A 27,802-nucleotide genomic window follows, 5' to 3' on the forward strand; every position below is an offset into this window, starting at 1 on the left:
CGATGTAGCCACAGCTACCCTGGAAATGTGCCTGTAAATGTGAAGAAAGTGGCTATTCTGCGGAAGTGACCTTTGGAAGCGCCCGCAAAGTACGCTGGATCCTCGAGCATGACTTACTAGTGGAACACGAGTTTTGTGAATAACCACGTAAATTTCACCCAAGTCGAGGCGGCGGTGGTGTAGACACTTTGATTGCAAAGAATGATGGGTCAATATGTTGGCCAATCGAAAAGTGTTTACTATGAAACCGTAAAGAGAGCGTATCAAAACAGCTGTCTTATTGCTGGGAGGCCACAAGGCCGACCAGCATACTTATCTTTTGATCCCGGGCTTTGGGTCAGCGGTGTGTCAATCTGCGCATTGCCGTATGCGCCGCAGTTTTATATGCGAGGACAATCTCGTTCGCATAGCCCACGTACCTTACTAGGTACTAGGCTCTGGGATAATCAATTTTTTCACCAACAGAATCTGTTGGTTCCGGTTTTACTGCAATCTCGTTCCCAGAGCCCACGTACTTTTGTGCCAGCGGCCTTGAACCTTGCCGCTGGCATAAAGGTAGTGGGCTCTGGGAACGAGATTGAAACAAATCTTACTAGTAATGACAGAATGTGTGTCAAGCGTCGTGAAGGTTTTCCGTTGTTCTATTCACTTCCGTTTGAGTTGCGCATGCTCACTGAAGCAAGCTCGAGAGCCAATAAGAATCGCCCTAGGAATTAATCATTCCACAGCCTTGTACCTCGCCGCTGGCACGAGGCCTGCTGTAAACAATGTGCTCGGTTCCATAACTCAGACAGCCCTTTTTCGTAAATCCAAGCCAGTGCTGTTAATATAAAACCACTCCCAGCAAAAAAACGTACCCCTTTGGGTTGTTCTAGCATTGATTAATGTCTTCATGTGTCTTTGGTTCAGCGAATTGTTCGGGAAAAGGTTCGGAACTCGCCGCCGTTCGTGTGATAAGTTCGTAACCGAGCGTAGACTAGTTCCAAGTTCTCTCACGACCAAGGGCAACCTGGGTGATGGAAACGAAGCTCTACCTTTTTCTTAGGTATGGAGCTCCGCTTTAACAAGTAGGCGAGGCCAGTAAATCCACCAAGAACTTTACCGCTCTACCGCTGCCTACCCACACACCTCCCTCCCCTCTTATAGGCCTTTTACTCACCACGCTTTTAGAGGGTATTTATCTGTTTACAGACCAAGTGCATTACGTCGGTCTCTCGGTTTTTTATTCATTGAGACCGTGCTAAAAATAGGAGCCTGCTACAAAATATTCTTCCATCCTATAAATTGATATCTTTCTAAAACGCTCCCTTTGGAAAATTCTTGTCGCATCTTGTGTTTTCAAAAAAGTATTTTTTTTAAACATATTGTTCAAAACATGTTGCTTTTTTCCCCTTTGGCAGTTTAATTGTCGCTAATGAAATGTGAAAACAGGAAAGAGACAAATGAATTTTTTCTTGATAACCATTACAACCCAAATCAATTTCCGACATAATTTTGGAACTGACGCAGAAGGCTTCATTATTTTTTTAGATTAAGATGCTTTTAGCGAGTCTCACTCCGTCTCGATATCAGTTAAAACCCATATGTCATACGATACAAGAGCTACCAAAAGGCTCGTATTTTATTACGCGCGGCTTACAAAGAGACAGCTTAACCATCAGTGTGCGTTTGTATGTATTCGCCCATGGCGATTATCAGGAAGATGTATTTCTGGTATAAAATCTAGCTTTATTGATAAACACACACGGTCTTGCTAGTCATTACACTATCATTAATGAGCGGAGTTTCAATTTGTCTCTAAATTATTTTAATTTTCTTGAGCCATTAATTCTGCATCGCTTATGTGTAACAGACGTGAAAATGGTTAATAGCGGGACAGGTGTAGCCTTCAACTTGAATTTATCAATAAGTTCAAAACATTTCAAGATCACTTTACCTCATAGGACATATATCTTGTTAGAAAACAGCTAATTAGCTGAAATCTTACTACTCTCAAAGTCTTACGATAAATATTTGATCAAGAAAGCGGAAGACGCCGACTCTTAAAAGAAGGCGTCACACTTTTGCGGTTCAAGTATGTTTTCTAATCTATTTCATTCTTGAATTCGACTTCATTTTCCTTTCTGACTCGGTGTAAAATCTAAAAAGACTATGACTCTCGCTGTGATGAATTTTTTCCTTCTATTTGGCCCTCCCCCGCCGTTACCCCCCTGTTGGCTCCCTTTCTTTCTAGGTACAGCTTAGAATAACAAGCACGCCAGAAATAACAACGGAACCTTGACCTAGTACATGCTAAACCTCTCTAGTCATTGAAAACTGATATTATGGCTTTTAAGATGAACATATTATGTTTCTATAGACTGCAGCTTGGCAATAATACAAAAAACACGGTTATACAATAGGCCGCTTGCTGACTTATGGCCAAGTGGAATACTTCACGCAAAAGAGGGGATTTTTTATTTCATGCCTTTTAATCTTTCAATGCTAAATCTTAGTTCAATTCTTCATTTCTATTATGATGATTTTGTACTGTAATACTTGCAAAGCTTATAACTGTTTTTCAAAGCTTCTGCTTTTCAACACTTAGAACATCAGTAAGGGATTTCAAAGCACCTCTTACTGTAATGTCCACTATAATATCTATTCCAATAATATCCAACACAAGTACCTGTAATTCGTAAACTAGATAAATCGTGTCCCATTGCAAAATAATGACTCGAACTTTTACATTAATTTATTATTTATTAAGCGAGACGCCACTCGCGCTGCACATGTTTCCAAGCGATTCTGTATGTTGAATCTTTTGCCACCACAAATGTGCCACATAAAAAAGTCTTGTGTAATTTGCCAAAATTGGGGCGAGAGGTTTTAAAATCCTTGAGTAGGACTGAGTGGATAAGAGGAAATTAATCCTTCAAGTTTACTCGGAACAGAAAATTAACACAGCATTTATGCTATTTAAAAGAGACACCGACGTTGGGTGGTAATGTTTGATTGATAATTAAGCCTAAGGGCCCTAAGGCTACGGAAGATTGAGGAAAAAATCATCGAAAAACTAAACAAAGCTACCTAAAAACGAATTTGGATTCAGAATTACATATTAAAAAAGGCGAGTGTGTTGAATTGAACGAAGATGAAAGTTTGAAGATAAACTCGAGCTTTGTAAAACAGAGAAAACACACTGTGGATTAATGCCAGGAAAACAGATGAAAGCTGATGAAAATCCCTAATCAGACTAACAGTTGATAGAAAAACAAGTTGCCGCAAAACCGCATCCCAAATACCTTACCCACGGGGATAAAAAAAAACCGACCATTTGACTTGAGGGTAAAAGAATATCAGATAGGCAAAATCTCGCGACCTTCACAGAGTGTTATCATTCATCACAGTGAGTATTTACAGAACTATCAGCCCATTCGAGTTCTATTTTCCGTCGTAAGGTTGTTTAAAAGGCGCTACGGAAAACAAAAATCTTCGCGTCGCACCGCGCAATTCCGCTTATACGTCGTAAGTAAAGAAAAACCCTTAATGACGACTTGGGCAGACAAGGGAAGCAGCTATTTCCGGATTTGCGTCTAGTGTTTCACCGCAATATTCAAGAGTGTCGAAATTATCTAGAAAGACGCGTTGTTTTTACGGCTGCAGGAATAACAAACACGTGATTTTGTTGTTTTAAATGGTTTATGAACACCTTGATTCTAATAAGCAGCTGGAAGTTGATGGAAAAACAATAACCCTCGATTATTTAAAATCCACCTCAAGATTGTGATACCACAAGGACAACTTTCTTGAATAGCGTCAAGATCGTGTTACATTTAGCTTGTAATTTTGGTTACTGGAGAAACCACTTAAGAAAGGAACGTTTAACAAATGTTTGATAGATATTCGAGTAGTCGGAGCAATTGATTTTTTCCCGAGGGCTTCTTAAGAAACAGAAACTCCGAAAGAGAGGAATCGCATTGAAGCAGCATGAGTAACATAACGACCAACAACAGTGATACGAACTATGCCCAGTGCGACAACACAGCAAGCATAGCAGTGCCTTTCAAAGTCTCTATTCTTTCATTAGTCCTCGTGGTTGGCCCGCTCACCAATATCCTGATTATAATCCTAGTTCTTCGGTACCAGCGGCTGAAAAAGAACATTAACTACTTGATCGCCAACATGGCCGTCTCTGATCTAATGGCTCTTCTTCTTGGGGTTCCCCAGTGGCTGGAGATGGAGCTGTCCGGCTCCATATCGTGGAAGATAACTGGCTTATTAGGCTCCATAACCTGTAAAGTGTTCTACTTCGTGTTTTACACCGTGCCGGTTGTATCGCTGCTTACCCTCTTAATCATTTCGTTGGAGAGGTATCGGGCGGTGACTAGGTCTAGCTGCGCCGCTCCACCATCGCGCCGTCAGATAGCCATCACGATTCTGATCTCCTGGCTCATTCCTTTGCTGATGTTTAGCTCGTCGCTCCACTTTTTCGACGTGGTTTCCTATAACGGTGTGCAGATTTGTCGCATGACACATGTTTCTCTACTCACTTCACTGCAGTATGCTATTATCCAAACGGTCCTCACTGTCCTTCTTTTCGTCGCTATGCTAGCCATCAACGTCATGATCCTGAAGAAGCTTCGCATGTCTCGATTCGCTGCGAACCTTCCTGAAATTCAGAGAAAGAAAAGAGAAAGGCGTATTATCCGTGCCGTCTGTATGGTCCTGTTTTCTCTGCTGCTCTACTCCATCTGCCTTCTTCCTGCGAATATCTTGGAGCTGGTGATAGCTGCGTATTGGTACTACAACAAAGTTCCCATCTCAGCCGCTTTTTGTATCAACTGGAACGCCCTCCTTTTTGCTATCTATTTTCTCTTCTATGTTAATTTTACAGCTAGCCCGTTTATTTATATTTTTTTCTTAGAGGATTTCAATTCTAGTGCGAAAAAGTTGCTGTGTTGTGGGACCAAATCGTGGAAGGCTGAACAAGAGACTTTGACGGATCAACCGCAAATACCTACCACCCACGAAGAACTGAAAACGCTGGTAAAGCACTGTAACAACTGAACGCTGGTAAAACTGAACACCTGAACGCTGGTGAAACACTAAAACAACTGAACGTTGTGGAAACATTGAACAACTGAACGCTGTGGAAACACTGAACAACTCAACGGTGGTAAATATTTTGTTTATTCAATTTCCACCAGTTATACTGGTGCCATATCAAAATTTGGGTGTCCTTCATACCCACTCAGCCGACCTCTTGGGAGCCTGGGTCTAAGGGCTTTTCGAGATCAGTGAGAAAAAAGATTTGACCAAGCGATCAAGGTTTTCTAACAAATTTTGGCCGCAAGTCTCAAATTGACATGAATCAGCATATTTTCACCATGTTTTCAGGAGATCAGGGAACGGGAAAACTGTAGCTCCTCTAAATATGGGCATCAATGCCCATATAAGGCAACACATACGAAGGACACTATATGTGGGGAATATGTTTGATATGAAGGTACAACAGAGCTAGGATCCAAACCAAGTGCCCCCTTGAGTGCATTGTTAGTAAGCATTGTAAGCACTGTCACTGGGGGTGGTCACTGCCAGAGGGTTTTTGAGTCCCTAGTGGTTCTTTTACGTCCCTTCGGTTCAGGTTAGTGTAGTGCAGCTTGAAGAGACGGGACCTCCGGTTTAGTGTCCTTATCTGAGAAGACTGGAAACACGGGAGAACAACTTTAATTCACTTTTGAAAAAAACTCGAATAAAGGCCAACAACAGTGTAAAAATCCCCAGTTTGGGCCAGGATTCGAACCTGGGCCACAGCGGTGAGAGACCGACGCGCTCACACAATGCGCCACCCGTGCTTCCAAACAACTGAACGCTAGTAAAATAATATTGAACAATTGAACGCTGGTAAAATAATACTGAACAATTGAACGCTGGTAAAATAATACTGAACAACTGAACGCTGGTAAAATAATACTGAACAATTGAACGCTGGTGAAAAACTGAGCAACTGAACGCTGGGAAACAATGTAATAACTGGACTCTGCTGGTGAAAAACTGAACGACTAACGCTGGTAAAACACCGAACAACTGAACTCTGGTGAAAAACAACGACTAACGCTAGTAAAACACCGAACTAGCTTATGAAAAACTGAACGCTGGTAAGACACTGTAACAACTGAACGCTGGTAAAACACTGAACAACTGAACGCTGGTGAAACACTGAACAACTGAACGCTGGTAAAACACTGAACAACTGAACGCTGGTGAAACACTAAACAACTGAACGCTGGTAAAACACTGAACAACTGAACGCTGGTGAAACACTGAACAACTGAACGCTGGTGAAACACTGAACAACTGAACGCTGGTGAAACACTGAACAACTGAACGCTGGTGAAACACTGAACAACTGAACGCTGGTGAAACACTGAACAACTGAACGCTGGTGAAACACTGAACAACTGAACGCTGGTGAAACACAGAACTACTGAACGCTGGTGAAACACTGAACAACTGAACGCTGGTGAAACACTGAACAACTGAACGCTGGTGAAACACTGAACAACTGAACGCTGGTGAAACACTGAACAACTGAACGCTTGTGAAACACTGAACAACTGGGATATCCTGCATAGGCCGATTCTGTCGCGGTGAATATTCCGGAACTTCTTTTAAGGAGTACAGACAGACACCAAAAAGCCGGGTGATACGGCTTCAAGAACATAACAATGAAGTTTGCTGCACCGAACCGAAAGATTTAGTATTAAAACATGAAAGAGAATGATTCGTCACTCTGCTATCAAGCGAAGAACAACTATACATATCGATCAAGCTAGACTTAAAGGGTATTTGCTACGCCCTTCGGGCCAACTTTTTTTCTTTGAGTTTTATGGGCGAATCTCAAATGGAAACGATCGATTGTTATCAGGGAAGTGCGCACATTATCAAATCGGAGGTGGAAAGGCGAATTAATCCAACGTTTGTCCATACGGGGTCAAACACTGGTAAAATAAAAAAGTTTTGGGTTAGACTGTTAGAAGATTCTAATGAAGCATCAAATCAAAATAAGTTATATAACTTAGCAATTTCTGTAGATAGTTTAAACAGTTTCACTGGAAGTGGAAGGGAAGTGGGAAGTGCGCACATTATCAAATCGGAGGTGGAAATGCGAACTAATCCAACGTTTGTCCATACGGGGTCAAACACTGGTAGAAATAAAAAAGTTTTGGGTTAGACTGTTAAAAGATTCTAATGAAGCATCAAATCGAAATAAGTTATATAACTTAGCAATTTCTGTAGATATTTTAAACAGTTTCACTTAGACTGTCTAAGATTTATAAGATTTATGAAGCAACAAGCCAAAAATTGTTGTAATACGCGTAGTGTAGTTCAAGATATAGGTCGAATTTCACAAATGTACAAATTAATAGTGTAGGTATAAACGAGGCGTTGTTTCTAGACATATTCCATTGCCATGTAGACGCCACATATTGCCAACGCTTTGTAAATAAGGCCTAGATTAAATGGCTTGGCAGAGCATAGTCTAGCCGCTTTAGTTAAGTTAATCAGGGGCCGGTTCCTGAAAGGCCGATTAACTAACCCTCGATCAGCGCCTAATCCCGGGTTAAAATTCGCTAATCGTAGGTTAGCTAACCGACGGATAACTCACCGTTATTGAAAGCCAAGTAATCCCCCGAATTACTAACCCTGGATTAAACGAGTGAAAAACTAGTTTGAGGAGCAAAATTCACACAGGGTACCCAGTATATCAACAGAAAGCAACTTAAATTTACCTTTGGTGATTTTATTTTCGCAGAAAAGCCCCAAAACACCTCTACATCACCTGTAATTACCTCCATTTCATGGCCAAAAAATTGTCATTTGCAGGATTCGAGTTGGTGCGTGACACTAGCCAGACAGATTCATTTCAAGTATAAATTTCATGTAACTTTCTGTCTGTCCCAGCACAATTTTCAAGTCAGCATCGCAACAAAGGTCACATAATAAAGCGAAATGTTAGGATATTTGATCCCTACATTGTTTTGTGTAACGTCTTTTTTGTCGACAACTTTATTTTATGAAGCTTTAGTTCTACTACAAAGTTTGGGAGGCCTGTGTTACGCCAACTAAACAGTGGGTTAGCGAGTTAACCCACCTCGCGAGCAGGGTTAGATTTTACCTCCAAACTGACCCAGAGTTAGCGCTAACCAGCGTTTCGGGAACGGAACTAATCTGGGGGTAAAAATCTAATCGTGAGTTAGGGCAAATTTAACCCTGGGTAAGCGCTAATCGGCTTTTCAGGAACCGGCTCCTGATAACGCGACGTTTGATAGCACGCCGTTAATTGCGCAAGAAATTGGATTATTGAGGGAGTCAAAACCCTACGGTTACTGTGGTCGAGCCTCGGCACTAGGACGAGGACGGTGCAACTGTGGCGCGCCTTTAGTGAGTGATATAAAGGAATAACCAAACACAACATGGTCTTTGTTATATCATATACCCAAAGATAGGGAGGTGAACAAATTCCCTTAAAAACATCTAGAAAAAAATTGGAACAACTGAAATATATGCCCCCCCCCCCCTTCCCCAAAGTATTTAATGGTCCGTCCCTTAATAATAATAATAATAATAATAATAATAATAATAATAATAATAATAATAATAATAATAATAATAAAAATAATAATAATAATAATAATAATAATAATAATAATAATAATAATAATAATAATAATAATAATAATAATCTTTATTGCCTTAGATAAATCAACATGTCTAAGTTTACAAAATGTAGGAGAAACCGATTATAAGTAAATGCGCTACATCAATTATATGTCACTATATTTAAAGACAAGCCTATTGACAAAAGTATTTTTGAATCGCTCTGAGTGAACCCTAGGATAAATCACATTTCTTTTTCTGAGGTTGTATTTTTGGTCTTTTTTCTTAGGCAGGATTTTGCTCAGAGGATATTCAGGTTGATCTAAGCGAGTACGATAAATCTTCTTATCTGCCTCCTCTAGAAGTTTACGGATGTTTACAATGTTTGAAATGTATTTCCTTTTAAAGCATCTCTCTAGGAAGTTCTGTATGTTTGTGAGATCCGAGTCTGAGGCACCAAAAACGGACAAGCCATAAGTGAAATTAGGAAGGACAATAGACTTAAAGAGGTGATCGAGTTCTTCTTGACAAATTCCTTCCTTTCTTAAAGATCTTAAAATCATATACAACAATACAACATCGTCTTTGTCATTTCTTCTACTTTTTAGCTCTTGTTCTTGGCGTCAACAGCCATATTTTCACGTGCTGATTTTTAATGAGTTTTAGTATAGCATGGTTTGCATAAGGTTGATTTAGAAAGCACGATTTAGTTATACTCGACTTCTACAACTCGAGTCGTAGAGCCTTTAAATCAGCGCGACTACGTACGAAAGTCGTAGAGTGTAATTCAGGGATACGACAAAATCGTGCTGTCTAAATCGGCCTTAGAAGATCGCAGTAGATCGAACAAGATCTGCGCAGGGTTTCCATATAATCGTACCGATCGTCTGCGACCATATGGAAATCAACCTATACAGAAACTCCATGACTGTATGATATCCCACACAACAAGTACCTGGACAAACGGGACTCAAGTCTGCGCGAAATTCGACACGCGCCCGGTTTCCTCTCGGGATCGGCAGAGCTAGCTTTAAGGGTGTTGGGCATTTATCTTAGTGCCGTTGCTAAGGAAACTTTGGAACGCTATAAATCCGCCAAATATTTGTGAAATAAAATGAATTTAGGCATGGCATAATTGTTTATCAATGTCTAAATTTTGATGACGTCATCAGGCGATGACGCCATCACATTGGCGTTACAACAGAAAAATTCTATAATCTTAACTGTTGAAGTATCTGCAATGATAAATGTAGCTCTATAACATTACAAAGTTGCGTATGCTTTTTCGATTCTTCCAAATAATAAATTTTTTGCACAATTTTTATTTTTATTTTTCCACTCTCATCTAAATGATTTTTTTTAAATATCGGAAAATCGATACGTAATTTCGTAAACGGCAACTAGGTGAATATTCTTTGCCTAAAAAATTGCGATCAGTCCACTCTTCTCAAAGATTATAGAGTTAGAAACGCAAACCGGAAGTAGAATTATCTACGCATGCGCAATTGTGTATTGCGATAACCCCTGGTTGGTTACAAATGCGAATATTGTGAAAAAAATTTGTAATCAAAATATCGACTATTCTCTCGCTTTTTAACAGTGAACTATGCATTGAAACAACTATTTTCTTGCTCAAATCCGCACTTGAGGTCGCCAAGTAGGTGCCCTAGTTGAAAAATCATGCTCGCCTATTTTTTGTTTTACAGTATTTGCTGTTTCATTACGTTTTTTTCGCCAGTTTCCGTGTTTGTTTTTGAAGCTAGGCATGTCGCGCGCACGTAAATTTTTTTCCCGCCATTCGATTTTCCCGCCTAAAAATGTTTAGTTCCCGGGGATAATCGCGCTCGCGCCCAACAACCGAAGCGCTAAGTGACGAGAAATGTCCCTGGTGGGTACAGAGGGTGACTCAACCACAATGTTGAAACTGAAAACCATTGGGGTTCAGAAGTAAACAGAATTTAATTGTAGAGTTTTTTTGACGTTCTTATAAAAAAGCGTGTATCTAATGAAAAAAGAGATTATAAAATTGTTTGCTCACATTGAGTTGGTAATGCCGTGTGAAATCATTACAATGTAAATTATATTCAAATTACTCAAAGTGAGCTGTTTTATCAAATCCACATGCTGCATGTACTTTAATTTCTGTTTTTTTTCTCTGTTCTAAACCGAAGCACTTTTTAAAATAAAATTCTAGCATAACACTGACACTGTACTTGGTTTATTGAATTAAGCAACCTGTCAATATTTCACCACCGTGTACTCGTCAAGTTAATGTTTAACTAGGACCGCTTGAATCCATTTTGACAATAAGTCTTCGCCTTATCCATCGTGTGTTTATATTACGGACGCTAATACCTCTTGGAGTGGCCATAGAACAGTGTATGCACCCCTGGTCGTTCTTTTCTTCCTAAAGCAAAGGTTAACTAACGTTAGATGACCCTAAGTACAACGGATAAGCGACGTAAAACATAAATACGCAATCTAGTCTCTTAACTGTTAGCTTTGTGTTTGCAAATCGGTGCTGACGTTAGGCAGAAAGAACGCGATGGAAACCGTCCTCAAAGTTCTCTTTTTCGTGTTCGGAGCTCTGCTTTGCTGCAGTCAGCCCTCCGTTGGACTCACGAGGGAGACGTGCTCTGGTAAGTGTGGAACCAACTTGTAGATAATCTAATTGTTATACTGGTGACGGCGGGGCGTGGAGAATAATGTATTCTTGTGGTGGGGAGCTGATAAAACAAAGAGTGAAGGATTCGTAATTTTAAACGGCGATAGAACCTTCCGTAACTTGCAAATAAATAATATGTTCTGATGCGACTAAAATGCGTGCATGTGCTAGGTCGCTTTGATAAATTATGGCCTAACGATGAAATGATATGCTTCTCTAAAGAGAGCGTGCACTTCTGATTATTTATAAAAGAGAAAGAGCTTAGTATTTTAGATTTAAGCACGCAATCGACGCGAGAAAAAAAGCGATGGTAGTGTGCACCGTACGCTTAATTAACAAAACAAAACATTATTTACAAGCTATCTAGCATGTAGCATCGTACAGGACTCGTGATTAGAAACTTCTGCTACGCCGTCTTACAAGTCATTGGAGTCATTTTCGAGAATGTTTTTATTGTCGAAAAACAAGTGTCGAGCAAATAAATCTTGTTTACGGAATAACCGTTGAATCAGCTAAACTTGCTGTTGATGCCAAGCGTTACTGCTCTTGTCTTGGGGTTACTGGGTGAATTGTCGACCACCAAAATCAAAACAAGGTCCTGCATGACCCTGGAGACTCATGTTTCACACAGCGTCATGATGGCCGTGATAACGAATACATGTTGAAACTATCACTTAGCTTGTTAGTACGCCTCCACGTAATTTCGTTATTCTAAAATTGGTCCTTAGCTTTCAATAGCGTTCAACGTTTCTTGTTGAAGTAGCCTGGTGAATTGAGACATCCACCCATTGATAAGACTATTTTGTTTGAATTCGAGAAATTACTGTTTTTTTTTATTCAATCCATTGAGTAAAACATTTTCACTTTCTAAAGCTTACTATAATATTTTCATTTTATTCGCTTAAGTTCCTAACCGTCATAATATGAAATGATAAAAAATCCTTTCACATTGGTTATACATTTATGTTAACTATTTGAAAAAAGTGCAGGATATGGGTAATAAGTATCAATATTGTCTCTCTTTCCTTGAACTTTCCGGGCAGCAATTGGGGAGGGACCGGGTATTGACAAATTTTGTAATGTTTTCCAGGAAATATCCATGAATAACCACCCATGAAGGGGGTCGGAGGTATGACCCCCCACCCCTCTGGAATCTCCAACCCCCTGGAAAAATAAATAAATACAGTAACTGCTAAGGAAAAAGGGCATTTTTGCCCCCCCCCCCCCCCCCTTCCCCTCTGGAAATTCCTGGGCGAGTAGTTGGATTTTCCTCCAGTTTTCCAAATGTCTTTGTGTTTGCACCCCAAAACGCACATACACACACGTACACGTAATCCCCCCATAAATATTAGGCACCTTTAACAAGGAAGACGACGACGGCTAGGACACGAGATCGGAAATGTGTTCACTCTTGGCGGTAGTTGCAATGGAATGAGCATAAGGGGGGGGGGCATAAGGGCTAGAAACAAACGATAATTAAGTAAGGACCTTACGCTACAGTAGCGAATGTTGAAGGAGTTAAAGGAGCTCTACTAAGTAATAAGGGCATATTATTATTGCTTTCAGCCTCCACGACAGATATTCCAATGTCTTGCTGTCCCACTGAAATGCTAGCGTTTTGCTGCCTTCCTATTGTAAGACCGTGTAACGAGACCCTTCAGCTCCAGCTTGCAGAGCTTATGGCAAACTTCTCAAGACTCGACGTGTCGTTTCCCCAGGTTCCCAGCTACCGGAAGCGACGGGATCTAACAGGTAAGAAAACCCCTTTCATTATGATAGCGACGGAATCTTTAATTGGGTAAGGAAACCCCACCCATTACGAGTCAACATATCGTCTCCCCTCTCTCCTTCCAGAGGTGCCAGATTACCCGAAAATAAGGAGTCAAATGTGAAAACCTCCATCGCTTGACCCTTCTGTAGCTATGCTTCATGATACCGATATTACTGCTTCATCCAATACGCCTAACTCTTTTTTTTGCGTCATGTCTCATTCAATACACCTAACTTCTTTTTGCTTTGTGTATTTCCTTCAATAAGCCTAACTCCTTCTCGCGTCATGTATTTCAGGAATTTCTAGAGGAAACACTTCCAGCGTAGACAAAATACCTGTGACAACCGGTGTCGGAGATCTGCCCAATTTAGGTGATTTCTCTAGCCTAACGGACTTCTTAGCGAGCAAAAACTCCTCCTCGAGTCAGCGCAAACCGTACTGTGTCCACCCAATGAATTCCTCCGCCTGCCTCAAGGGATTCTTTCTTGACAAAACATCACAGGCAGCAAAGCCATGCCCACCAGGTACTGAAAAATTCCCTGCTAGACAACAGGCTTTATTTCGTGTGACATCACTCCTCTCGTATGACATCACACCTCTCGTATGACATCACTCCTCTCGTATGACATCACTCCTCTCGTATGACATCACACCTCTCGTATGACATCACTCCTCTGGCATGACATCACTCCTCTCGTATGACACCACTCCTCTTGTTAGACATCACCCCTCTCGTATGACATCACTCCTCTCGTATGACATCACTCCTCTCGTATGACATCACTCCTCTCGTATGAGATCACTCCTCTCGTATGACATCACTCCTCTTGTATGACATCACTCCTCTCGTATGACATCACTCCTCTCGTAGGAGATCACTCCTCTTGTAGGACATCACTCCTCTCGTATGACATCACTCCTCTCGTATGACATCACTCCTCTCGTAGGAGATCACTCCTCTCGTAGGGCATCACTCCTCTCGTATGACATCACTCCTCTCGTAGGACATCAATCCTGTCATATGACATCATTCCTCTCATATGACATCACTTCTCCGTCCTTACTGAAAATATGCCCGAAAGACGTATAGAAATTGACGAGATAAGTTTAAGAGGATTTCACTGCTTGAATGTCGTGTTCAATAGAAAGATATATGCAACCATGGGTTCAGCCCTAGACTAGACGTTAGGTTTCTACTGCCCACAAACCTACTGACCAGATATTGTATGGTTACCTGTAGTTTTCTACTGCTCACAAGCCTACTGACCAGGCATTTTCCGGACCTTGTAGGTTTCTACTGCCCACAGGATCAGCTTTGCATCATACCTTGCCCTGAAGGCTCGCACTGTCAGACGGGAAGAGTGGTAGCAAGTACTGTAAGTTGTGTAATTAACATTAATATTGTAGTGAGGTGGAGAAAGGAAAAAAGGTTGGTGAGTGAGGTAGAGAGAAGATGAGAGGTGGGGAAGTGAGGCAGAGAGAGAAATAGGCTTGCTACGGGACGTAGTGACAGAAAGAGAGGTCTGGAAGTGAGGTAGTGAGAGGAAGGGTTGGGTTCTCCACTTTTTTTACCTCCACAAAAAACAATGGCGATATAAGCTGCGTTACGTGGTCTGACTCGAGATGAATGGCGGCTTCCTGTGCATTTTCATATCTCGTAATGGAAGCATCCACATTTACTACCCTCTCATGCCCTAAAACAATTTAACAAGATCTCGCCCCTGTTAGTAGTTAAAACTTATAAATGACAATGCATGTGTCCTTTTTTTACAGGATTCCTCGTCGTATGGATGCAGACAGGCTGGCTATTGTTGTGAGCCGTCCGGGAAAGTACCCATATATGACCCGGTTGATAATCAGTATATTTGTCCGGGATCACACCTACCCTCCCCCTGCAAGCAGGGATATTATTGTGCTAATGTCACCGAACGCGTTATCTGTCCCAAGGGGTCCTTTTGCCGAGAGGGGAGTACAACCCCCGAGCCTTGCCCGGTAAGTTACCGTAAATGCTGGTTTAGCGCCAAGTTCTTAATAGGAGCCCCACCCCCCTCATTAAGGTGCAAACTGTTAATAAAGCACCCCCTTTCAATAATAGCCTCCTTCCCCCTCAAAAGATTTAAGGGTGACCGAACATGCGGCTTAATCACCAGTAAGTTATTTTTGTCTTTTGCCAACAACGTGGACGTGTGTAGAACGTTTTATTAGAATTGCTCTTGTTCGATTCCGATGATTAGCTTGAAATTTAAAACCTAGTAAGTACCTGTATTGTATAAGCAGCTTTCTAATAACTGAGGTGGTATTTTTAGCTGCTCGCGGCGTCCGATTTTAAAAAGCTGTATCACAGGCCCGTACCCAGAGGGGGTGCAGGGGGTGCGAACGAACCCCACACACACACAACGGCCGAAGGTCGACTTTCGGTTCTCAATAGACGTGCTATTTGTAGACAAACTTATAAAGCATAAGCTAGATCACTCTGGTATGTAGCCAAATCCGACAATTAACATTCTGTGGCAATACTGTAAAGGCATAAAAAAATCCTTTTATGTTTTTTCGGGGTGTTCAGAGAACTCCCCCCGGAAAAATTAGGTCCACTTTTTCGGATTTCGCACCCCCCCCCCCTCCCCCAAGAAAAATCCTGGGTACGGGCCTGTATCATAACATAAATTCTCCGTCTTATCTGTAGCTACTCGCTTCATGTGAGGAGGGCGTGTCCGCTCCTGTCATCATGACAGCAGGGATTGCGTTACTCGTTCTCATCCTCGTCATTGCCATCGTCATCGTGGTGGGCTTCAAATATCGCCGACCAATCAGATTTTACAGCCAGCTTTACGTGGCGCGCTATTTGGCGCGAGAGAAGGAGGTGTTTCAGCTTGACAGCGGTCTAAGGTACAATGCCATGCGTCATGTTTCAGCTTGACAGCGGTCTAAGGTACAATGCCATGCGTCATGTTTCAGCTTGACAGAGGTCTAAGGTACAATGCCATGCGTCATGTTTATAGTTAAAACGTTTCGTGTTACGTCACTATAGACATGACGGAGAAAAAATTCTTAGTTGTCAATGTATGTGTTGATAAAGCCCAGTAATGGCTACTCTGCGTAACTGCTGTTCTTGGGTTATGAGGTGCGCGCGGTTATCGTAAATACAAATTTTCATTAGATGCGCTCATAAAAATTAAACCGTGCGCGCGTCATTGTCAGCAATATAATTAACGATTGAAATTTCGGAAATGAGAAATGATTTTAAAGGTTTTTTGCCAGCGGCAATGCGTTTCCTGTTAGCTTTTTTCATTCAGACCGCGTAAAGAAGTTTTTCCTATTTAAGAAATCAATGAGCAACCTTTCTCCATATGGATCCAAGCACCCTTTACTACGCGGATTAAAGAGTGTCAATCAACCACTCTTTTGTTATCATTTATCATTAAAAATGCAGGGGTTTATTCAAAATAACAATCCACGAATGAAGTCTGATACGTTATCGACGATATTTTTTAGAAAATATCTTGGTTACTTGTTTGAATTAGCCGATGGAAATGGACGCTTTTGTGACTCGGCATTGAGCGGGAGCATAAAATGGCGGCGTGGTTGGACTTATTTAATACTTCATTTTACTTGACAAACTTGTGTGTGACAAAAATTTCTAATACCCCAAATATTGGTAGGATAAAGCTATTGGCTGATTGGTTCAACTTTGTTCTTATAAGAATGGTTGCTGAAAGAGCAGCTGATGTAAAGACTCGAGCAGAGAAAATCGTGCCAAAGAACTATACTGTGGACATTACCTTCAAGGATCTCAACCTCAAACTCAACAGTGTAAGTATATTTTGATAATCTCAGTCTTACCTGAAGAAGTCTTATTAAAGACGAAAATTTGGAAGAGTCGAATACCAGTTTTTTATTTATTGTATTTTTTTAAGTATTGTATTTATTCTTCTGGTTCACGAACACGACAAGGGCCCCGAATGGTCTTTGGCGAGCACTTTCGAGCTTGCAAGCACCCAGTTTTTTTTTTATGCGAGACCGAGCATTTTCAGTTGTTGAATAAAACGAGCAGCGAGCACATCGAAAAATACAATGCGAGCACGGCGGAAGAAATGGGCGAGCATGCGAGCATTAGCCGAAAACTGCGAGCACATCGAAATTTCGGGGGACTATTCGGGGGCCTTACGACAATTTGGGCTTTTTGTATTTATTGGTGATCTCAGCTAAACCGGCGATGATGCATTCTTATTAATCAGTAATTTGTTTTGAAGTATAATCCATACCATATTTAAAAGAACGCGATTATTATCTTGCCTAGAGCTGTGTGCGTCGAGACTTTTGTCGTAAACTTGCAGGAATTTGTGGTTCTACGATTTGTCTTTTTCCCCTCTTTATTTCTTCTTCGCTTCTGTATTCCCGGTTCCGAGGATGCAATTTTGCTGGATACCATTTCGAAATAGTTGCCCAGACCCTGATGTTTTAGAATATCACAGGTTTACCGCGCGCGCTCGGTCTTAGACCATTTAAAAGAACACGACATCCATTGATCGATTTTAGGGGACGAAAAAAACGGTTCTAATGGGAGTGACAGGAAAGATCAAGTCAGGTGAAGTGACTGCCGTCATGGGACCCTCTGGTGCGGGCAAAACTACCTTCCTGAACACTCTCAGTGGCAAGGCGTACTACGGGGTAAGTCAACACGCTCAGTGGCAAGGCGTACTACGGGGTAAGTCAACACGCTCAGTGGCAAGGCGTACTACGGGGTAAGTCAACATGCTCAGTGGCAAGGCGTACTACGGGGTAAGTCAACGCGCTTAGTGGCAAGGCGTACTACGGGGTAAGGCAACACGCTCAGTGGCAAGGCGTCCTACGGGGTAAGTCAACATGCTCAGTGGCAAGGCGTACTACGGAGTAAGACAACAAGCTCAGTGGCAAGGCGTACTACGGAGTAAGTCAACGCGCTTAGTGGCAAGGCGTACTACGGGGTAAGTTAACATGTTTAGTGGCAAGGCGTACTACGGTGTAAGTCAACACGCTCAGTAGCAAGGCGTACTACGGGGTAAGTCAACAAGCTCAGTGGCAAGTCGTGCTAAGGGGTAAGCCAACACGCTCAGTGGCAAGGCGTACTACGGGGTGAGTTAACAAGCTCAGTGGCAAGCGTACTACGGAATAAGACAACACGCTCAGTGGCAAGGCGTACTACGGGGTAAGTGAACACGCTCAGTGGCAAGCGTACTACGGAATAAGACAACACACTCAGTGGCAAGGCGTACTACGGAGTAAGTCAACGCGCTTAGTGGCAAGGCGTACTACGGGGTAAGTTAACATGTTTAGTGGCAAGGCGTACTACGGTGTAAGACAACACTCTTAGTGGCAAGGCGTCCTACGGGGTAAGTCAACACGCTCAGTGGCAAGTCGTGCTAAGGGGTAAGCCAACACGCTCAGTGGCAAAATGTACTACGGGGTAAGTTAACACGCTCAGTGGCAAGCGTACTACGGAATAAGACAACACGCTCAGTGGCAAGGCGTACTACGGGGTAAGTCAACAAGCTTAGTGGCAAGGCGTACTACGGGGTAAGTCAACACTCTCAGTGGCAAGGCGTACTACGGGGTAAGTCAACAAGCTCAGTGGCAAGGCGTACTACGGAGTAAGACAACACTCTCAGTTGCAAGGCGTACTACGGAGTAAGTCAACGCGCTTAGTGGCAAGGCGTACTACGGGGTAAGTTAACATGTTTAGTGGCAAGGCGTACTACGGTGTAAGACAACACTCTGAGTGGCAAGGCGTCCTACGGGGTAAGACAACACGCTAAGTGGCAAGGCGTACTACGGGGTAAGTCAACACGCTCAGTGGCAAGGCGTACTACGGAGTAAGACAACACTCTCAGTTGCAAGGCGTACTACGGAGTAAGTCAACACTCTCAGTGGCAAGGCGTACTACGGGGTAAGTCAACAAGCTCAGTGGCAAGGCGTACTACGGAGTAAGACAACACTCTCAGTTGCAAGGCGTACTACGGAGTAAGTCAACGCGCTTAGTGGCAAGGCGTACTACGGGGTAAGTTAACATGTTTAGTGGCAAGGCGTACTACGGTGTAAGACAACACTCTGAGTGGCAAGGCGTCCTACGGGGTAAGTCAACACGCTCAGTAGCAAGGCGTACTACGGGGTAAGTCAACAAGCTCAGTGGCAAGCGTACTACGGAGTAAGACAACAAGCTCAGTGGCAAAACGTACTACTGACCGAAGTCTAACCTCTTAAGCTCGTACCACGGAAGAATTTGGCGCCACCCTCTTCTTTGGTTAGTTATCAATCATTTATCAAGCTAAAGTGTCGTACTTGTTTCTCATTAGACTCGCGGAGGTGAGATCTTCATCAATGGAAAGAAAGAGGATGACTTGGATATGTATCGTACCATAACAGGGTTCGTCCCTCAGGTATGTCAACTGATATAAAGTGAATCTTATGGACACAATACCCGGTACTCACGTTGGTTGACATGACGGAAAAACCTGGAAAATGCGCAATTCGGGATAGAGAAAGAAGAAACAATTTCTTACAATGGCTATAGGTTCCTTGTATTACGGACTGATTTTCAAAACACAAATATCGTGAGGCCGAAGTGCACATGACCAGATTTTGGCTTTTTATTTCCTTGATCATCCTTGCGCTATGTATGAGCTCAGGGACGAACAGCTCAAATTTAAATGACACTTTACAAAAATTCGCATCAATTTAAAAAAAAGTCGCACTTGATATTTTGTTTGCCATAAGTTACTAAGTACTCAGAAAAAATTTCTGCCTTATTCGATGTGAAATGGGCTTATTTGAAGCATCATGTCATGTTTTTCCGTCATGTCACGTTGGTTACTACAGGCAAAGCAAGAAAACTTTTTGTGAGGAAAGGCTTTTCAGATAGTGGAAATGCAATTGTCTTTCCCAAGTCAATTTAAGTCTGATATTTTTATAGAATTCTTAAAAGAAAAGTATTCGAGACTTTTCTTGTATTATCCGATGGAATTGTTCTGCGTGACTTGGCGTTCTTCGGATGCGTACAATGGCGGCGGCATGTCTAAGCTGGTACAATGTGCATTGGCAAAAGAAAAAGGGGCAACTAACCTAGTTAGTCAAAGCAAAGTTGATATAACAATTATATCTAATCAAAGCTTTGCTAATATAGCCATTATATCGCAAAACTATGTCGAAATAACCATTATATGTACTGTGATGGGCTTGGCCCTTTGTAGATTAAGATCTTTGCTTCTCTTCCTCGTTCTGTTATTGATCCATTTGTCCTTAGGAGGATGTCATGCATCGTAACCTGACGGTAAAGGAAGTGCTGAGGTACCAAGCGGAACTGAGGCTTTCTTCGATCGTCAAAAAAGCAATGAAGGAAGAGCGAATTCATCAGGTAAACGTCATTTTTTACCATTAAAATCTTGAAGTATTGGGTCGTAGCAGGGTAAACTATGTGGGGCTCCCCCAGATATCGGCCAAATGTCTCTAGTAAAGAATGCCTTTTTGTGCTTTTTTTTCTTTTTCATCTCACTGAATTGTTTCCCACAATTTTACGCCATATCCCTTTTGGACTCTAAAGGCCGATTTAGACAGCAAGATTTAGTAGTATGCGCCCTGCCTACGACAAGTCTTAGCCCTGAATTACACACTGCGACTTTCGTAGTCGAGCATGTCCTAGCGGATTGTAGGATGATTTACACTCTACAAATTGTAGGTGGTGTCGCATACAACTAAATCGTGCTGTCTAAATCAGATTTAACACAACCGTTTGGGTCTGGAGATTACAGTTGTTGTAAGAGATGCTTTAGTTGTTGTTGGCCTTGTCGTTTTTTTTTTTGTTGCTTTTGTTTATTTTGGTGCTGCTGTTGTTGTCTTTTTTGGTTGTTATTGCCGTTGCTGTTTTAGTGGTGGTTCTGGTTCTTTTTGCTAGTTGCTATTGTCGTTGGGACTTGAAGGACCCATAGTCATTATCATCTTATTTCGCAGATCATCGAGTTGCTGGAGCTCGAGAGGATCCAAGACTCACAAATTGGCGACGAGGCTAGTACGCAGTGAGTTGGCGACTAGGTTAGTGTGTAGTGCGTTTTCAATTTTTAGTCACAATATTTTTTACGTCAGACAAACCGTGGCATATCAGGCGGGCAGAGAAAAAGAGTAAATATCGGAATGGAACTGGTAGTGGATCCTACACTTCTTTTCCTCGACGAGCCAACAAGGTGATCATTCACGTTAAGTACAATGTAACCCGATAGTGCAAACCTGGGTAACTCAAATTTAATTTCCCTTGTTGTTTCGACCTAATTTTCCGTCATCTTTACTTGGCAAAATTTACTCCGAATTCGGATAACTCCCCGCTTAATTGAACTATTTTCCGTTTTCCTTGGCCACTTTTTGTTTTTCTTGTTAGTCAGATGGAAACGTTGATCGTTAATCTTATTTGGGTTCCATCCCACATTTATGGATAACAATACCATTTAAATGAGCAACTAATTATTTTAGCTCAGCCCGAAGCTTGAAGCCCATTTAACTCTGCAATTATTACTGTATGCCTTTAGTATTCGAGCTAGCGGGCTCTACTTTCTCCCTTGTGTACTTGATCATTATTACTGTAATCCTCTAGGGTTCGAGTAAGCGGGTTCTACGGTATTGTTGTTTTGGATTTAAGGTGATACCCCTCTTATTTGCCCTTACAGTGGTCTCGACAGTACCTCTAGTCTGTCTGTGTTGAACGCGCTACGCGCAGTTGCTGAGAGAGGCCGACTCACCATTGTCTGTGTTATCCATCAGCCACGTTTTGAGATCTTCCGTAAGTTGCACTCTTCGCATATCAGCGTGAAAAGTAGTATGACCAACTGTGCTTAGCGTGCGATATCGCAGAGTTCCTCATGCAGCTTAACACAAAGGCACTATAACTGCAGACCTTGTCAATGCTATCGCGTCTTTTCCATATGTGACCTCGTCGCTGCTATCGCATATCTTCTATGTTACACAATCTTCTGTTTCCGTTTTATGTTTCACACCTTTTTTTTCTGTTTCCTAGGCGTGTTTCACACCTTTCTCTCTATGTTTCCTAGGCATGTTTCACACCTTTCTCTCTATGTTTCCTAGGTATGTTTCACTTTTTTGTCTCTGTGTTTCCTAGGCATCTTCCACACCTTTCCCTCTGTTTCCTAGGCATGTTTCACACCTTTCTCCTTATGTTTCCTAGGCATGTTTAACACCTCTCTCTCGTGTTTCCTAGGCATGTTTCACACCTCTCTCTCTGTTTCCTAGGCATGTTTCACACCTTTCTCTCTATGTTTCCTAGGCATGTTTCACACCTTTCTCCCTATGTTTCCTAGGCATGTTTCACACCTTTTAACTCTATATTTCCAAGGCAGGTTTCACACCTTTCTCTCTATGTTCCCTAGGCATGTTTCAAACCTTTCCCTCTCTCTGTTTCCTAGGCATGTTTCACACCTTTCTATGTTTCTTAGGCATGTTCCATACCTTTCTCTCTATTTTTCCTAGGCATGTTTCACAACCTTCTATTCCTGGGTCCTGGTGGCCGCACTGTTTTCCAAGGTTCTGTTGACAAGGCGGAGGAATACTTCCAGCGTTTGGGATTCGAGAAGCCTCTAAACGTGAACCCCGCAGACTTCTACATGGACGTGATTGGAGGGTTGTACGTCAAGGATAACTTTTCGCCTACACAACTTTTTGATGAATGGGAAACGTAAGTTAAATCTTTGCATTCCCAGATGATCGCGTATTAGACATTCAATTGTAAGGAAAAGCTTTTATAGCCGCTGAGAGCTTTGTCACGCAAGCTCACTTATACAGTAGCTCTGTCACGCAAATTCACGTGGCTCCGTAACTCAAGCTCACGTGACTCTGTCACGTGCCTTGTTCACGCATATAGCGTGACAAGGTCACGCTAAAGATGAGGTTATACGATCCAGCTTTTTGCATTGGTCTTTGATGTAATATGATACCAAACACGACTTTTCGCACCGAGTTTGCTTGGTAACGCGTTTTGAGTTTTTGAGATCATTTTGAAAATGTTTAAAGAAAAAGGCGAATTTTAAGAAAGTATCGTGTAACTTGGCACGCCAACTTAAATGCAGCATCGTTGCGCGAAACTTTGCTAAAAAGTATATAACATTAACTTTTATAAACAGGACGCCTTATTTTCTCTAAATTCTTAACAACTTATAACGAAATATAGATAAGAAGCCGCTTTTTATTTACCTTTAGACGTTTTGTCTGAGTTAGCTCATAGAGCCCTTTGAATAGTTTTTATCTCATTTATTTCAAAGTTACCAAACCGAGCGCGATGCGGCACCCTCCCCTCCCTCAGAGGATGCGTCACTAAGCAACGGGATATCAGATCAGCCAGGACCAGTTGCACCGTCATCAGCTACCGAGGGCGTGGAGCTTGTGAGCTTCAAACAGCAGGCGGCTACGAGTGACTCCACCCTGGTTCTAGTCCAGGCATCATTACCCAGTGGTGAGCGTACTTGGTCCAGTTTCATTCTTTTTTGTCCAATTTTTATCCCATTTTTAAATTCATACTAATTAAATTTTGACACAGGTGCGTAGCCAGGGGGGGGGGGGGTGGTAGGCCCCTTCTTCTAGCAGCCAAAAATACAGTAAATGCATGAGACATTATCTAGAATACTAAAGAAAATGCCTTGTAAGGACACTTGAAATGACGTGATGAGTAATAAAACTTTCATGATAGATTATCTTAATTGCAAGAATTTGCTTTTGATTCTGATAGAATTCAAACAGAGAAAGATGGCCAACGTGTTTGCACAGTTGTTGACGTTCTACAAGCGCGAAAACAGGCTTCTGTTCAGGATCTTCAAGTCGCTGTTATTGGATCAAATGATGGTGCTAGTCGCGGGACTCTTACTCGGGGCGCTAAACATGGAGGTTGGTGCATTAGTAGATGATGTTGATGACGATGATGCTGATGGCGCTGAATGCTTTGAATAAAAGTCCGTGTTTGTGGTGATTATCATGACGATTGTAATAATGATAATGGTTAAATGATAATGATTATTATTTAGAGGATGACGATGCAGGCCCATAGCAATATTTTAAAAAATTATAAAGATGACTAGTAGGGGTGGGGCTTTGCCCTCCCCAATATTTTCTTAATGTTTCTGTATGTGCCCTCCTCCCCTCCCTCTTGTAGGTATCGCTTCAAAGATTCTTCCAGCTTCAAACCATCAGCAGCATGGCGTTGGGGATGACCGCTATATTACCGTCGCTCAGATGTTTTGGCAACAACAGGACGACATTTTGGAGGTAGGTCTTCAAACCGAAACTAGATACCCTCATAAATAACAATATAGTAGAGACTTTGGCAGCGACAACGGCAACGCGAACGGCGACGGCAGAAAACAGAATTCAAAGAGCCAGACGTGAAATTTTCTCGAAATAGATTTGGTCTGATATACATTTTAGCAGAGTCCTTCAAACGACGACGGAAAAGTATGCGCTGAAACATTGAAACAGTTTTTTGGGAATACATTAACGAGTGAATTTTATCAAAACAAGTTTAAAATTGAGCGCAAAGCATGAAAGCTTTTTTTGGATCAAGTTCTCCCTGCAGTCGCAGTCGTCGTTGCTTAAAGTCCCTTGTATAGATAGGGAGCTGGCGTTTTTACAATTAGCATAAAAACTACCGACAATTGCAAATCTACTGTGTATTGAATGCAGCAATAAGCCCTTGCACCAGGGTTTACTAAAGTGTGTTCTTGTTTGGCTGCAGGGAGGCCGCTTCTGGTGTCAACCGATTCAGCTATTTCCTCGCGGTCGATATTGCGCAGGTGCCAATCATGTTGATAAGCCCGCTGGTCTATTTGAGCCTGCTGTATGCGCTCGCCATCCCCCGTGGTAAGTAAAAATGAAAGGCCCGTACCCAAAAAAACAATATTTCACGCCTCGGCCTGCCATCAATTGTTTGTACGAAGCTTAGCCATAATTGATTTTTCTCAGGTCAGTTTATTTACCACTACGCATCGACAGTTGGAGCGTGGTTTGCCTGTGTGGGTAGTGGCTACCTGATCTCGATCGTGTTCAATACGCGCAACGCACAGATGGCATCCGTGATATACACTCTTGTTAACTCATTACTCGCCGGTGAGTTGAACTGACTCGCTACTTGCATTATAAACGATGCTCATGTTTACTCGATACCAACAGGTACGTTTTACTCGACCCCCTAACTCGTAACTCCCTGATGAGTTGTGGCAATTCTCAAAACACGCCACTAAAAAAAAAAGCTTGTTATTTGGTTACCCACCGGTACGTTCTACCAGGCGCGTACACAGGGGGGGGGGGGGGGGGGGGGGGGTGCGCGCGCACCCCTCCCCCTTGGCGGCAAAAAAATGTGTCATTTTTTAATTACTACGTATGCTTTTTCCATATGAGACCTATGACTGCTCCGCCCCCCCTCCCCCTCCCCAGCATATCCTTGGTAAGCGCCTGTTCTGCTAAGCATTCTAATTCGTAACTCAAGGGTAGATTGCAATATCGTGCTTCATCATGCTGCTTTGGTGCCCGCCAATGAAAGTTATGCTATTTTTTGCTCGCCTGTAAGTTTTACTATAATCCCATTCTTGGCAGGCTCTAACCCTTCGCTTTGCGATCTGGATGATTTCACGTTCGTCGGCCCCGCCCTCTACAACCTGTCCTACGCTCGGTGGTACATGGAGTCGCTATTTGAAGTAGAAGCCAACAGATACCCTCGTGTGTTGTCCCCATTGGTGTACGGGGTGGCGGCAATCAATGGGTACACCTTACAGGAGTACGGATTCTGTCTGACGATGATGTTTGTCATTGGGATAGGGGTACGCATCATCGCATTTGCCTTGTTGTGTTTATTGGATAGAGGAAAACAGAAATGATTAAATGACTTGCAACCAAATCAGGTGGCACAATTGTTTTAGGTTTATTTGCATAATCGGGATATTTAATCATTTTGGAAAATATATTCACCCTTGTCTCCGTTAATTTTTTTTTCTCTGCAATAGAATACAGGTTTTTATAGGTCGATTTGATTGCGCAACAATTGATTTATTTCGTGTTACTTATATGTACATCTCATTCGCATGGAATTTCCTTGGCACTAAAACATTCATTATAATAACCTTGGCAATCAGTGGAAAATATTTTATCTTTTGTGAGGTAAACTTACATCGTTTATGATGTGGAATGCCATAAGGAATTATGAAAGATGTTAATATCTCACTTTGTACTACTATACATATTTATAAATGTAATAAAATATCGATAACTAAATGCCTTCCACCTCCATTATTTGATAAGGTCATTTTTTTTTTATTATGTAGTACTAATAATATTATGTTCCGCAAATCAAGTGCTTATTACACCGAATTCCCATTGCTTATAGAATAGTTTTCCAAAGTCAAGTGCTAATTACATCGAATTCCTATTGATAATAAAAAAAAGTTTCCCAAATGAAAATTCATTTCGCGCCAGGAACCACACCACCTGCGTGGTCACAAAGCTCAGCTCTGCGCTATGCATCACGGGAAGGATGAGCATTTCGTAAAGGCTGCTTTAGATAGCATGATTTAGTCATATGCGACCTGCCTACGACATGTCTTAGCCCTGACTTACAGACTACCATTTTTTAATCGAGCATCGTAGCGGAGTCGTAAGCTGATTTACACAATACGACTCGAGTTGTAGAAGTGTCGCATACAACTAAATCGTGCTGTTTAAATCAGCCATAAGACGTCACCATCTCCAAAAGTCCTTCCCTACGCTTTGATAAGGCTCACTTGTATTAATCAGTTCCTTCCTTCCAGTGCCGTGCATATGAAATTTCACTAGACCCCAAAGTAGTAAAAAAGTAAAGTAGTAAACACAATACATGTGCCTGGAATTGAAATATTAACTTCAACAGTTGAATATGGTAACAAAGTAGACACCCGCTACTTGTATATATTAATACAAAACGCACCGCTACTTGAATATGGGAATGAAGAAGAATCTGCTTGTGGGGTACAGGGAGGAAAGTTACTTGGGGGCTCGAGTTCTAGTTATTCGAGTTGGTATAAGCGGGGAGTTCGAGTTTTCCGAGTTCTTGTTAATGGGGAGTTCGAGTTATCCGAGTTCATGTTAATGTGGATTTCGAGACATCCGAGTTTGTTATAGCGGGAAATTCATGTTATCAGAGTTCTTGTTAATGGGGAGCTCGAGTTATCCGGGCATAAATGACTGAAAGTAAGGTCCGAATCCAAGGACAATCAAACAAAGTTCGAGTTATACAAGTTCGAGTTACTGCCTCATCTCTGTGTGTTTATTGCATTTTGAATATGGTCCACTTAATGTAGAAATCTAGCTTTTACAGGCCTATATACAATTCGACTGACCCGTTAAGGATTTTGTGGACCAGCAGTTTATGGCATCTCTCATGCCCAAACCAATACTCCGTGGTTGAATTTAGCGAATCTGTGCAAAAGAAGGATTCCTGCATAGGGTCATAATAACCAAACGCCTCCCACCAAGAGACCATCATGGTCTCTTGCTCCCACTTATTAGACACATATTCGGATGGCTGCATATCACAGCCTGGAGCGGAAAAAAAAAATGCAAATGCCATTCAGCCCTCTTTTGCCGGAGAAACAAGGTACAGTCCCAGCACGTATGGCCATTTCTATGTTCACGTACGTCGCGTGTCTACAGGCGGCAATACTCTTCTCCTCAAT

General features: G+C 42.0%; 2 protein-coding genes and 1 long non-coding RNA gene across 3 annotated transcripts; 2 read left to right on the forward strand and 1 right to left on the reverse strand.

Annotated features, from left to right (window-relative positions):
* The first annotated feature begins 580 nt into the window (after positions 1 to 580).
* LOC5514242 (neuromedin-U receptor 2) lies at positions 581 to 8,458 on the forward strand. Its single transcript, XM_032383779.2, has one exon. The coding sequence runs from the start codon at positions 3,970 to 3,972 to the stop codon at positions 5,047 to 5,049; it is 1,080 nt and encodes a 359-aa protein (XP_032239670.2). The 5' UTR covers positions 581 to 3,969; the 3' UTR covers positions 5,050 to 8,458.
* Positions 8,459 to 8,716: 258 nt separating this feature from the next.
* Positions 8,717 to 11,279, reverse strand: LOC116619230. The gene is made up of 2 exons (XR_004296595.2): positions 11,138 to 11,279; positions 8,717 to 11,050 (listed from the first exon to the last, which is right to left on the reverse strand). It is a non-coding gene; the product is annotated as an uncharacterized LOC116619230 (long non-coding RNA).
* On the forward strand, positions 11,149 to 26,366 carry LOC5514243 (putative white-brown complex homolog protein 30). Its single transcript, XM_048724976.1, has 20 exons — positions 11,149 to 11,282; positions 12,875 to 13,060; positions 13,376 to 13,603; positions 14,370 to 14,455; positions 14,853 to 15,071; positions 15,763 to 15,965; positions 16,781 to 16,889; positions 17,616 to 17,747; positions 19,409 to 19,492; positions 20,356 to 20,466; positions 21,060 to 21,113; positions 21,192 to 21,289; positions 21,767 to 21,879; positions 22,584 to 22,788; positions 23,372 to 23,562; positions 23,836 to 23,990; positions 24,256 to 24,368; positions 24,835 to 24,959; positions 25,062 to 25,205; positions 25,692 to 26,366. The coding sequence occupies exons 1-20, from the start codon at positions 11,189 to 11,191 to the stop codon at positions 25,970 to 25,972; spliced, it is 2,931 nt and encodes a 976-aa protein (XP_048580933.1). The 5' UTR covers positions 11,149 to 11,188; the 3' UTR covers positions 25,973 to 26,366.
* Positions 26,367 to 27,802: the final 1,436 nt, after the last annotated feature.

Source organism: Nematostella vectensis, chromosome 3 (assembly GCF_932526225.1).
Source record: "Nematostella vectensis chromosome 3, jaNemVect1.1, whole genome shotgun sequence".
In the NCBI taxonomy this organism is placed as follows: Eukaryota; Metazoa; Cnidaria; class Anthozoa; order Actiniaria; family Edwardsiidae; genus Nematostella; species Nematostella vectensis.